The sequence below is a fragment of the Eurypyga helias genome, unplaced genomic scaffold, assembly GCF_000690775.1.
Source record: "Eurypyga helias isolate BGI_N326 unplaced genomic scaffold, ASM69077v1 scaffold3981, whole genome shotgun sequence".
In the NCBI taxonomy this organism is placed as follows: domain Eukaryota; kingdom Metazoa; phylum Chordata; class Aves; order Eurypygiformes; family Eurypygidae; genus Eurypyga; species Eurypyga helias.
Genome location: NW_010232568.1, coordinates 1 through 13,009, shown reverse-complemented (window position 1 = coordinate 13,009; position 13,009 = coordinate 1). Strand labels below are relative to the sequence as shown.

The window sequence follows — 13,009 nt, the reverse complement described above, 5'->3', positions numbered from 1 at the left end:
GCAGCGCGGGTGGGTTTGGGCACAAGCGTTTCCAGCCGCTGTGGGCGAGGGGCTGTTGCCAGAAAGTGGTGTTTTTGAGCCTAGTGTAGCCCTGCAGGGAAGGATGTTCGTGGCTCTCTGCCGCTGTGGGTGAGGTTGGTGAGGGTTCAGTGTTTGAACTTGCCGCTTGTGCGAAATCGCGCCAAAAAGCTTTGCAGGAACTTGTGTAGCGGCAGACAAATGATTGAGTGCATTTGGGTATAAATCTTAGGGGCTTTTTGGAGGGGGATGTGTGTGAGAGAGAGAGGAGTTCATATGTCTTCATGTGTCTCATGTGCTTTAGAAAAGGGGTGTGAGGCACCGAATTACTCTTAAATGAGTGATGCAGTTGTTGTGGGAGCTTGCCCTGGAAGCTTCCTCCGTGCCGCTTTAAATTCTGTTGCTTAATGAGTTTTGAAGTCTGACTGCATGCACTGTTGTGTGCAGACTCCAGCCTTGGTTTGATCCGTGTGGCACCTCTTTAATGCTAAAAGCTCTTCCTACGTCATAGCCATAGACATTTTCTCATCTGCAGAGTTTCCAGTGCTCTTCTAAACATGATGCTTGTGCATACCACTGTAGGCCTTTGAAAGAAGGGGAAGTGTTGAGTTTTCCTCTGTGCACGGAATTAGTGGTTCTGATTTTTAGATATTGCTGCCCTAGCAACTGAAGGGAGAGCTGTTCCATCGTGTTACATCACCTGCCATAGCAGAACTTTAGTGTTGGCAAGCTGCACAGCTTTGCAGTGGAAAACATAATCCTTAAATGGAAGGAGTTCCTGCTTATGGATGCACATCACCAAGCGTCAGTTGGTGTTTCTGTGCGCTACTTCTGTGCTGAGCCTGGGTGCCTCTCGTGTTCTCTGTGGTGCTGTGGCCTCTTGGTACGTCCTGAGTTCTGTAGAAGGGTGTTACAAAACTGGAGGGAGCTGGTTGTGCTGAAAATACGAGCTACCTGCTGCCTCAAATGATGGGCATGTGAGTGTAGAGAAGCAGCAGAGTGCCCTTGTACCGTTATTGTATGTGGTTAGCCCTTCCTGCTGGGAGCTGTTTAGTATTTGCTTCAAAGGTGTATTCCCATCCTTTACAGGAGCACACATGTACAGCACTTTCTGCTAAAGCGTGTGTCAGGAAAGTGTGGGGAGAAGGACACACTTAGGGTTAGGAGACCACAGAATGTGTTAATAGTCAGTGGATACCTTCCCATAGGGAACGTCTTTCTGTGAATGGAGGTACTGTTTTATTCCCGTTCAGATTAACAGGTCTCAAAACAGTGGTTAAACCTGATTCTTCTAGCACCTTCCAGTACCTGAAAGGGGCCTATAAGAAAGCTGTGGGGGAGTTTTTACAAGGGCAGGGAGTGACAGGACAAGGAGTAACGGGTTTAAACTTAATGAAGAGACACTTACATTTGACATCAAGTATAAATTCTTCCTGGAGAGGGTGGTGAGGCACAGAACAGGTTGCCCAGAGAAGATGTGGATGCCCCATCCCTGGAAGTGTTCAAGGCCAGGCTGGATGAGGCTTGGAGCAACCTGATCTAGTGGAAGGTGTCCCTGCCCATGGCAGGGGGCTTGGAACTAGATGGTCTTTAAGGTCCCTTCCAACCCAAACCAATCTACCATTTGCAATGGCTTCGGCTGCCTTTTTGGCCTCTGCGGAGTGGTGGGAGGTGAGTTTTGTCTGACAGGGATGGAGCCCAGCAGGCTTTGGGATTTGTTTCTGCAGCCACCTGAGGAAGTTCAGCATACCCTCCACACTTGCCTGCTCTGCAGCGTGTGGTGGTGGATCCCCGTAGATCCCTGCGAGCTGTTACAAGGCCACTGAACTTAGACCATGTTTTGCTTTAGAGTTCTGCTCTGTCTGTCAGCAGAGTCTCCTAGAGTAAATGGCAACAGGTACCCCCTGGAAACTGTTCCCAAGTACTTTGACAAAGCCAGTGCATGTCTGCATCCACATCAAGATTCTTGTGGGCATATTCTGACAGCCTTCGTGTTTCAGGCTGTGAGCTGTTGTGTAGGCTGTTTTGTTTTTTTTCTTGCAGGCTAGGTGCAGCCACAGAGCTTCCTTCAGTGAGACTGTCGATTGTAAATCTGGTTGTTTTAGTGGTAGCTGGCTTTCCCTTATGTTCCACTAGTCTCCTGGCAGAGAAATTAATTTTCTTTTAACTACAGAGAAGCACCACAGGCGAACTTACACAGTTCAAACAAGTGGTATTAATTGACCTGGCTTTGTTTTGCTGGCTGTAATCCAAGGAACAGTTGCAGAAACTGGTATTGGTTGGTAGGTGATGAGCCCTGGAAACAGTGGCTGGGGATGATGATATCTGCTCAATGACACAGCTAATCACCTGCTTTTGGCTTATATGAGGCTATAAATCACACATGTAATTAAATCAAAGAGCTGCATGATTGAGTTCCTGTGAGTGCTTGCTGCACTACCCTTTAATAAATTGCTAAAACCTTATTGGAAGTCTTTTCAGCTTTTAAATGATTATAGACTTTCAAAATTATATAACTTTATTATAATTATTTTTTTCTATTTGTACTATTTGTGAGGTCTGCTGAAATGTGGCAAGTGTCACCGCTCAGTTTGGATTTTTAAGAAGGGCAGCTCAAGTGAGCAAAGAAACTTTACTCTGGTGGAGTGCCCTGAACTGAACTGAAGTTCAGCTCAAGATAGATGGAATTGTGAGTGCCTAGCAACAGCTTTTTGTGTGAAACTGTAAAGCGCGATGGTCACCACGTTTGTGAGCCTAAGTTAGAACATTAGAAAGGTGTAACCTTATTTCATTCACATTTTCCAAGTAAAACTTCTGGCATGTGCAAGGTAACTCTTGCAATGGTATTACTATAACATTGTAACTCTGAAGATATTTCCAGACCTATTATGTGGTGTGAAAAACATTAACTGTCTTGGAATGTTGAGATTTCTTTTAAATTAGCTACCTGGTTTATTTTGTAAGATATCTTGTTCTTAAAATGTGTAATCAAATTATTTGTACTTGGTTTTTAGGCCCCTGGAGGAATCGCAACACCCCTTGTTTATGGCCAACTTCTAGCTTTGTACCTGCTGCATAATGACATGTAAGTGGCTTTTATTCACCTCTAACTTCAGAAACGGAACTTCAGCTTGAGCCATAGTTGCCAAAATATTAGTAATTGGTTGGGTGACTAACAATCCATGTAGGCAGTGCTGTTTTGGAAAAAAAAAATCATGAAATTAAGTCTCTTTACCCCTTGCTTTATCAGGAAAATTATTCTTCTTTGTTTGCTCTTACCCGCTCTTTTGAGCTGCAGGGAAATAGTTTTCTTTAGGAAGAAAGTTCCTTAAATAGTGAAATTGGCTCCTTTGGAAAGTGTTGAACACTTCAGTGTTTTGATTTGTAGCTTTTTAAGGCTGCATTTCTTTTGAGTAAGATTGCATGTTCCTCCTTGTGTCTAATTATAGCAGGTTTACTCAAAACTGTCCATGTTAAAAATGAGGGATGTGGTTGGCTGAAAGAGCTCAGTCTGCATGAAGCAGTAAACCTTTGCATTTGGTCTGGTGGATTATTACCCTGTGTGAACCTGATTCACTGCGTTTAGGGTTTTATTGAGAAATTGATTGTTCTTTATTCAGGCAGAATAAACGACACTGCCACATTTGATATCAAGCCAATGTAAGCATTGGTGTGGGGATTCAAAGATTTGAAAAGCAGTGTGTCTTTTTCTCCATTTTGCATTTTAAGTCTTTCTGAGAATTTGTAACCCTCTGTTTGCCTTCTGTGCTCTAAAGAACAATGACTAAGTATTTGAGTATGGCCAAGTCTCCAGAATGTAGGTGACAAAGCTGGGTTGGGAAGAACATGCACAAACCAGCCTAAGTCTTTGGTATGCAAAGTGGGGTGTGGGCACATGAAGCTGGTATCTTTGTACGATTAATAAGTAAAATAAAAATATTTAAATGGGGTTTATTTAATCCTTTTAAACTTCTGTATTTATATGCTTTATAACGTACATAACATTAATACAGTAGTACATGTATATAACTTATAAATACAGGTGCATATACTGGGGGTGTATGCTCAAACATGTTTTTCTGCTGGAAGTGCACGATCAAAGTTTGGAGGCCACTGATCTAAATGACTACTGACACCATGAAAAGTTACTCTTCTTACATGTGTTCATCAAAGATGCAGCTATTCCAAAAATAAGCCTCCAAAACTAACTTTTGTGAAATGCTGCCTAGGGTAGATAAATGAAAAACCTTTTCTAAACCGGTGTTAAATGAGGCAGTTAGTGAACTATTTGTTTTATCATGGCTGCCGTGGTGTCAACTTGAGAGTAATTTGGTTTTTCTCCTTCAGTAGAGACAGAAGGAATGTTTTAAAGCACTGAGACTGTCAGTTGTAGCATCTCAACAAACCTTTTGGTGTCTTCTTGTCACAAACATTTAGTTACCGGGAAGTATTTTTAACTTAACTTTCTTTTTTTAGGAATAACGCACGATATCTCTGGAAAAGAATTCCTCCTGCTATCAAATCTGTAAGTACTTCATAAAATGCCATTTGATACTAAACCAGTTAGATACAAGCTTGCAAATAATGACTTTTTTTCCCCCCAAGGATTCAGTCTGGTGAGTAGCCTTGGGCTGAGTTCTGTGCTGTGAATTGCTTGCCCAGCAGATGGAATGCTGCTCTTCAAGATCTCCTAGTTGCTCCTCTGTTAACTCTCTTCCTTCCCAAATAATCTGGTGATTATTAAGATTCAGTAAATCTATAGATTTCTTACTAGAAAGCCTGATGGCAAAGGGTAGCCAGCTGGAGGAAAGCAATGGATCCAACTCTGGGATGGGGCTGCATTTCACATGAGGGTGCAGAATACCTTGTGCAGTGAAAAGTGACTTTGGAGCAGATGCGCCTTCATACAGATTTATTTTCTGAAGGCAGTTTGTTTGGCACTGCATTTGGGTCAAAGATGCATCTTGAGGTTTTGGGTAAATATGATACCAGAAATGCATCCAGACTTTATTGTTGTCGTTTTCTTAGTTTGAGATCATTTATTTTACAAGGAAACAAGTGTTCTGTAGTTTTGTATTAAGAAACCTCATGGTCAAGATGGGACCTGTCAGGTGGTTCTGAAATACTTTTTTTTCTTGAAAGAAAACTAATTACACCAGTTGAGGCAGCGGTTGTCTGGACCAAATTTTACCTAGACTCTCTCTGAAACTTGCTGCATTTGTTGCACAGATATTCTGTGAATAATCAATGTGTGTTTTGGTGTAACATGCATTTCATGTGAAGCACTATTCTTGGTGGAGGAAACTCATTGCATGAGTTACTTGGGGAAGGTTACATCTCAGAAGTGTAGTGTTTTCTTGGGTGTGTGTCTTCATGAATCTTCCTCAGAAACAAATCAGTTCTCCTTACAACTGATAAAAGCACTTCATTAGCCAGTTTGGTCGCTATTCTGACAGGCTGTTCTGGAGTCCATTGACCAATAACAATAACATGGTAGAAGCAGCCCTAAAACCAGTAGTGAGAGAGCAGTTTTGTCATGATTGTGGCACTATGTGAAGTATGACCTACTGTCAAGCTTTTTAAGATGAAATTTCAAATTGAAAATTGCCTTCACTGTGCAAACAGGCTCTGTACTTTATAAAGCCTCCACTGAAGGGACAAGCATTTCTCTAAGCAGAAAATAAGCTGTGTCTGTCCTTTTTTTGCAACTCCAGTCAGCAGCCTGAGCGCAAGCTATTGGCTGTGATTGTTTTAGCTGGTACATCAGCCCGGATTGGGGTAACTGAGACTTTGCATACGTGGGTGATAAGGTTTCAGCAGTGGATCGATCAGGGAGCTTGGAGCAGTGATACCTGCTAGATTTCCCAGTGCTTGTTGGTTCCTCATTACAGGTATTGTGATCTACTTGAGGAATGGGAAAAGGAGAGGTGTGGAAATGGATTTCTACACCATTCTGGATTAACTGTTTCTTTCGTCACAACAGGCAAATGCGGAACTTGGTGCAGTTTGGTCAGTAGGACAAAGAATCTGGCAGAGAGACTTTCCGGGAATCTATACAACTATCGGTGCGCATCAGTGGTCTGAGACTATTCAACCCATCATGGAAGCACTTAGAGGTACAAATTGAACTCCTGTAGGTGGCATGGAATTAGATGTTGCCTTGAATTATTTCTGTGGGTGCAAACACAAATAGACAAATGACTACTTACTGTGAAAAATCAGAAGTGGGCAGGTAGATTGCTAAGGTTTTGTAGGCTTTGCTTAAAGGGTTTTAGGTATTGGGTGTAACTAAAAAGCTCATTACAAAAACTTGTAGAAACAAACTGAAATGTTTTTATTGATTAGGATCGAGTCTGTGATTGTATATGCTTTTATATTGGAATTTTATATGCCATGTGTTTTGTTCTTTAATAGCAAAATGGACCATTAGTTATGCGGTTTTATCAGACTTGGCCAGTAATCTAGGGAACTTGGCTTGGCATTTCTGAGCCTTGTGACACTTATGAAAAAGCTTTTCTTTTAAATTCAGACTTGGCCAGTAATCTAGGGAATTTGGCTTGGCATTTCTGAGCCTTGCGACACGAAAAGGCTTTTCTTTTAAACGTGGCTTTAGACAAATGTTTGAGTTCTAGACTGTGTGCCAAAGTCTTGCAACTAGGGGGCAGTACAGGCTGCTGAAAAGCCTACAAGGTATTTTGCAATAACAAATTCTCTGTAATTTTAGAAGCAACTGATTTGCAGATGCCTTGGTATCAATTTGATGTGGCTAAAAAAGCAATTACTCTAATTATTCATGCCTTTTTCATGATTTTTTCTTTAATTCTGAATTACTTGACACACAAGCTTGTTGCAATTGGGAATACCATTGGAAGCAGTTCCCTAAATGGGTTTACATACCTGTGGTAGAACTCAAGATGCTACAAACTGCTTTTGGAAGTGAAATGTGGTCTCTGAGATGTTTTGTCCTGGTGTAGAGCAAGCTGATGTCTCAGGCTGCTGACTGGTGCTTCAATGAATTGTGGGAAGGGAGTAGAAACTAGTAAAGTGCTAGCTTTAAGGGCATAATGGTTTACCAAATGTGTTAAAATTGGGAAAACTCTCAGATCTCTGGTCATGGAGAACAGTCTATCCACTTATGTATTTATCTCTTCTTAGATGCAACTAGGAGACGAGCCTTTGGACTGGTTTCTCAGGCATATACGTCAATAGTTGCAGATGATTTCGCAGCCTTTGTCGGGCTTCCTGTAGAAGAAGCTGTGAAAGGTACTTTGCTTTTATGCACTGAATAGTTTTGCTACAGATGATTGAGGTCAGAAGGCTGTAAGTGATGGTGAACAGAAACGTGCATACAGGTTCCAAGACACTTGTAAAGTGATGGGGCAGTGAATAGAGATAAATGCCTTGGTTCTGGATAAGTATCTGATTTTATTATTTGCCACCAGTTATGACTGATTATCCTCCCCTTCTATATGTGGAAGTGTTAAAGCAATTTGGCAATGAGGGAAGACTGAAGGTAGTGGGTTAACCTAGTTTTGTGTGCTAATTTGTCAAACTGAATGTCTAAATGCTTTCAAGAAATAGGTCTTAGAGTTGTTGCCTATAGACAGTGTACTGAGATGCTTTTCAACTGATCTTAATGTGCTGCTTTGTTTTGCTTTTCTAGCAGTCATAAAATACTTGTTCTTACAAATGTAAAAATGCCTTTTCAGGTGTATTAGAACAGGGCTGGCAAGCAGACTTTTCAACTCGTATGGTAGTGCCTAAAAAGCCAGGTAGGTGGAGCTGTTATTTCATTAGACATTTTTTTTAAAACATTTTTGGTAATTTGGTGTTACTTTTTAATTAACATTTTGCACAATAATTTTAAAATATTTTAATGGGGGCTTATGCTGCTGTAAAGCACAATGTTTATAAAATGTAGGAAGGGCAAAGTAGTGGGTTTGGTTTGGAAATACAAATAGTTTAGATTAAACTACATCCTCAAATTAACTTCTTTTAAACAAAAGCAGACAGGATGTGCTATGATTTCTTTTGCTTCTCTGCTGCTGGCTCTGACTCAGTGCAACGTAAGTTGGTTGACCTCAAATGACATGTCTTAATCTAATCAAGATGTGTAAAGATACACCGTTCTGAACCTGAGGTTTTTATCAGGAGAAGTTCTTTGGGCAGGGATCTACTGGATCTTTGTGTTCTGAGCAGCTCAAGTTGTTGGTATTATTTCCTTTGCTTTTTCAAACTTATTCTACTGGATCCTTAACTGTCATGGTGTTGATAATAGAATATCTGTGCCTGCAAGAATACTTGGGTGTTTTTTGCTGAAGCACTGTCTGTGGGTGGCAGAGGCAAGAATAAATGTTAAGGTCTGAAGGCAGAGATGACATGACTGCTCTTAAACTGCATGGTGCAGCTCTGGAAGGAGCCAGATCGTAGCATATCTAAAGGGGCAACATCTGTTAGGCTAAGAAAAGAATGTTGTTTGTATGGGCAGAATTGTTAGGTGTTCAGAGCCCAGAACATTATAATAAACGCGTGCCAGGCAAGGTGGTGAAATTTTATCCCTTGGGGCATGAAACCAACCAGAGTCCTGAGCTTTTGCGTATGATCTTTTTTTGTGAACGGGTTGCAAAATATGCAGCACTTACAAGTACTGAGAATAAGTTACATGTGGTTCTTTTCCAAAAGTGCGTGCAACAACTATGTTGGAGGCAAAAGAAAGAGGCAGGAGGTTGTCATCTGTTTTGAAACTATGTGTCCAACCAGCTAAGCCTTGGGTATTCTGCTTAACTCCAAAGTAAAACAAGTAAATGAACAGGCTTAACTTTAATTACCTTCTTATCCAGTTTTGGCTTGATGTATAGAACTAAAATTGACCCACTGAGCTAACTTTCTTGTGGTTTTCTTCAGGTGTGCTGGAAGCTTCCTTTAACAGATTTATCCCTTCATCAGGTACTTCCAATTTGTTATCTACTTGCATGTTTCTAAACCTTGCATGATTAATATAAGCACAATTTCACCAGCACCACAAAATAGGAATTGAGTCCTAGACAAATGAATGTCCTCACTCCCTGCTCAGGAAAAAAAACATACAAACCAAACAATCCCCAATCAGGGGCTAATTAAACATGTTTCTTCCTCTGTCTTGTATTCCCCTCACATTTTAAGGAGTGCCTAAGATTCCGAATTCTGTAGCTGAACAAGGGAGCAGATCACAAAGCGGGGTGGGGTGGGGGGAGTGGGAAGGTTTTTAAGTTTTTGGTGAAAACTTCTGGCTTGCAGGCAATTTCTTCACAAGGCAACTCTGAGTAGGTTTTGTTGCTTTTGTGTGATGTGGGACTTCAGGAGAAAATAATCTTCTGGTTTTTCTCAGAGCTCAGCTATAGATTGGGGTGTAATATGTCATGCTGAAGCTCAAAACGCTGTTTCTTGTTCACAAGATAGTGACAGTAGATCTGAATTGGTGGCTTGTTGTATCTAACACAGTGTGCCAAAAGCGTCTTAAATTTACAGGTCTAATTCCAAGCCAATTTCAAGGGCTGGGGTCTTGTTTTTTGAAAACTCTTTTGATAGTCAGCCTCCTTTATCACATACTTCAGCCCTAGGCAGTATGTCTACTTTATGTCCTGAATGCTAGTCTGCTGGCTCTTCAGGGGGAGTAAATGCAAATTTTCCTGCGTTTCCTGCAGAATTTTTATTTCCAATTTTTAATTCCTAACTTATTTCCCTGGCTTTAGTCACTTGTCTTCCAACCTTATTGTTAAACTGTAGTCTCAAGTTAGGTGGCATTTGTATGGAGATCTACATACGTGCTTCATTCTCCGGCAACCCATGCAGTGCTTTGTGTTCTTAGATAATGCTGTAGGTTCATTTGGTATCTTCTGTATGACAACTTGTAAGGAAAGGAGCAACTGCAGAGCTCCAGGAGCTTTGTCAAGTGGAACTACTGTCAGTCTTCATTATTCAGGCTCCAGTATAAGCAAAAAAAAGACTGCTGACAACAGGAAATTGTTACAGCTATCTTTGCTCTTAGTAACTCTTGGACGACTTGATCTCGCAGACAATGTCAGCTAAAGCTGTATAGGTAGGAGGTACAGTTAAGATGTGCTCCCATAAGACTGTTTAACAGTCTGATGTACTGAAGTTTTTCCTTGCTGTTGTGATGGATGATATTGCAGATGGATTTGCTTTCTTAATTTCATTAATGATTCATTTGTTTTATCTTTGTAGAACCTGCTCCTGTTCCACCAATTCCAAACGAACAGCAGTTGGCCAGACTGACTGACTATGTGGCTTTCCTTGAAAATTGATTACCTTGCTCCTGTATTCAGAACAACTTGGGAATCCTGTGTGCTGACAATTCTAGAAATCTAAGATTTATTTTATTTTGTATCTGTTAAATGTTGCAGCATCCTCTACTCAAATGTGTGAAGCATAGAGTGTATGTTCCCTCAGTTTGTTTTGCCAAAGGCAAGCTAGCAATTGAAACAGTCCTCTAACTCCTGTAATATTTATTCAGTAGGTACACAGCAGTATTGCATAGTAAGGTTTTTAAATGACTCATAGCAGAGAGAGGCAGAACTCAGTGTATCAGGAATGGAGAAGGAAAAAAAGTAGCAGAGCAGGTTAACTGTGTTAAGGAATTTCTGCTCGTAGGTTACATGCTTCTGTGGCGAGTACCACAGTGCTTATCGTGGAACAATTGCATGTTGAACTAAAGCACAAAGAGTGGAAGGCTGCCCTACCCGTATCTGCAGAGAGAAAATATTTTGTTGAAACAGTAACTTGGGAAAACAATTTAACTCTTTTGCAAGTATCTTTTGTGGCATATTTATAGTTGATCTCTTTTCTTGTTGTTTTTCTGGATTGCTAAATCTTATTTTGATGTGAGAAACTTCACATTGGGCATATTTAAACGGCAGAATAAGTGGAGCTATTTAAGAAAGGTAAATCTTTGAGGAAGAGTTTTTACTTTTGGGAGGTTTTATTTTGAGTAATGTAGGCCACCAGATACTTTGTGTAACTGTACACCCTCTTGAGGCCTGTCTTGTCCTGATTCTTTTCTTGGGCCAGGATCTACAAAAAACAACAATTCTTACCTGTCTTTAAGCTTTCTGGATTACCTCTGCAGTTACTGGAGAGAAATTTAAAAATTGGAGTAGATGTCCCTGAGTAGAGACCAGCTGGGATGAGGATGTGTTATGCTGCAATGTCAGTTTGAGGAATATATCTTCTGTATCAGAGCACTGCTGTGTTCATCTTGGGAGTTGAGAGTGGATTTCAGAAGCAGAAAGATGGCTTGTATTCCCAGGCTTCTTATTTGTATGATGCTGGTAAAAAGGCTGTGGGAAAACAGTGGTGCTTTAAAGGGCAGTGCATGCCTTCATTTGCTTCTCCCCCCGTTTTTGGACATCATATTCAGTGGTTTCATTGAAGATGGCAAGTGTGCTGTATGTTGATTGTTTTTTCCAGTGTGCACTACCTACTGTACATTCTCTTGTTGGGGGTGTGTTAGCAGGGAGGAATTACAAATTGTGCACTGCTGCTTTGAGAGCTCCCTTTATATGTAAACACTCAAAATGATTATTTATTTGAACCCCACCTAAGACTTGGATTTCTAAATTTATCTTCAGCGATATTAAAGAACATGTTTACACTGACCTTGTGTACTTGATTTTTTTTCTTTTTTTTTTTCCTCCTTAAGAGTACTGTTCTGGTTTGGCTAGTTTTTTAATGAATTCTTACTGGTCTAATTTGGATAGGGCGAGTTAAAGATTAGTGCAATGTTATGCCTAGGCAGGTATTTTGAATAACTTTGTGTGCGGCAATTGTATGGATTTTTAGATTTTAAAGACATTTGAAGGGTAACTTTAAAATATTCAAAGGTGTAAAGTACTTGAAGAGCTAAGTGGAAGTTTCCCCTTCTGTGTATATTTTGTGCAACTCTAGTTTGTAGCACACAAGGACAACACTGCTTGCAGCAATGAAAATGAAACATGATTAAAGGCTTACTAACCATTTGCACTTGAATGGTAATAGGAGAGGAGCAATGTGGGCATGAGTGATCTGTATCTCTCGTATCAAATCTGGGTCAAGTATACTAACTTTGACTCTTCTCTGTCCAATTCTAACAAGTTCATAATGTTGATCTCTGGTCTGCTGTAAAATCTGAGCTGACTTTTAGCTTTGGGTATGGTGCTAACTCATGACTTGCCTGGAGTACTGTGTTCCCAGCCACGCTTTTTTTGTTTGTACTACTTTGGAATCCAAGCTATTTCAGATCTCTTTCATCCTCATTGCCCTTTATCATGGTTTCTGGTTCATAAATATCCTTTTTCAGGTGGGCTGCGTGTACCACACTTCCTCGTCATGTAGTGGACATAGCATGGCTCATACCAATAGAAAATGTTCTGTTATTTCCCATTTATATGTTTGGCTCTGTTCTAACATTTCTTGAGCACTTGTTCTCAGTGTAGTAATGACAATGACTTGAATACCTTTTGGTAGCGATAACGAGGTTAATGTGAATCATTGCATGCCCTTATTCAGGGTTTTCCTCTCCGCTTAGTGCAGTGTGTGCATGGATAACACATGGGCAGCAAAACAGCAGGTTAAACTGTAGTCTTGAAAGACACTTGTGGTCTATGTAATTCAACCTGCTTTTGACAGCCAACATGGCTTCACCAAGGGCAGATCGGGCCTGACTAATATGGTGGCCTTCTATGATGGGGTCACGACCTTGCTGGATAGAGGATGGTCAACAGATGCCATCTACCTGGACTTGTGCAAAGCCTTCAATACTGTCCCATACAACTTCCTTGTCTCTAAATTGGAGAGGCATAGATCTGATGGATGGACTGATGGATGGATAAAGAACTGGCTGGATGGTTGCACTCAGAGTGGTGGTCAATGGCTCAGTGTCTGAGTGGAGACAGTGATGAGTGGTGTTACTCGGGGATCAGTGGCAGGATTGGTACTGTTAACATCTTCATTAGTG

General features: G+C 40.8%; 1 protein-coding gene across 1 annotated transcript; it reads left to right on the top strand.

Moving 5' to 3' along the window:
- The first annotated feature begins 3,036 nt into the window (after window positions 1–3,036).
- On the top strand, window positions 3,037–10,393 carry COPS8 (COP9 signalosome subunit 8). The gene is made up of 7 exons (XM_010161417.1): window positions 3,037–3,103; window positions 4,495–4,543; window positions 6,002–6,134; window positions 7,174–7,281; window positions 7,728–7,790; window positions 8,923–8,964; window positions 10,243–10,393. Coding segments are annotated over exons 1-7 (477 nt in total). The 5' UTR covers window positions 3,037–3,101; the 3' UTR covers window positions 10,323–10,393.
- The last annotated feature ends 2,616 nt before the right edge of the window (window positions 10,394–13,009 follow it).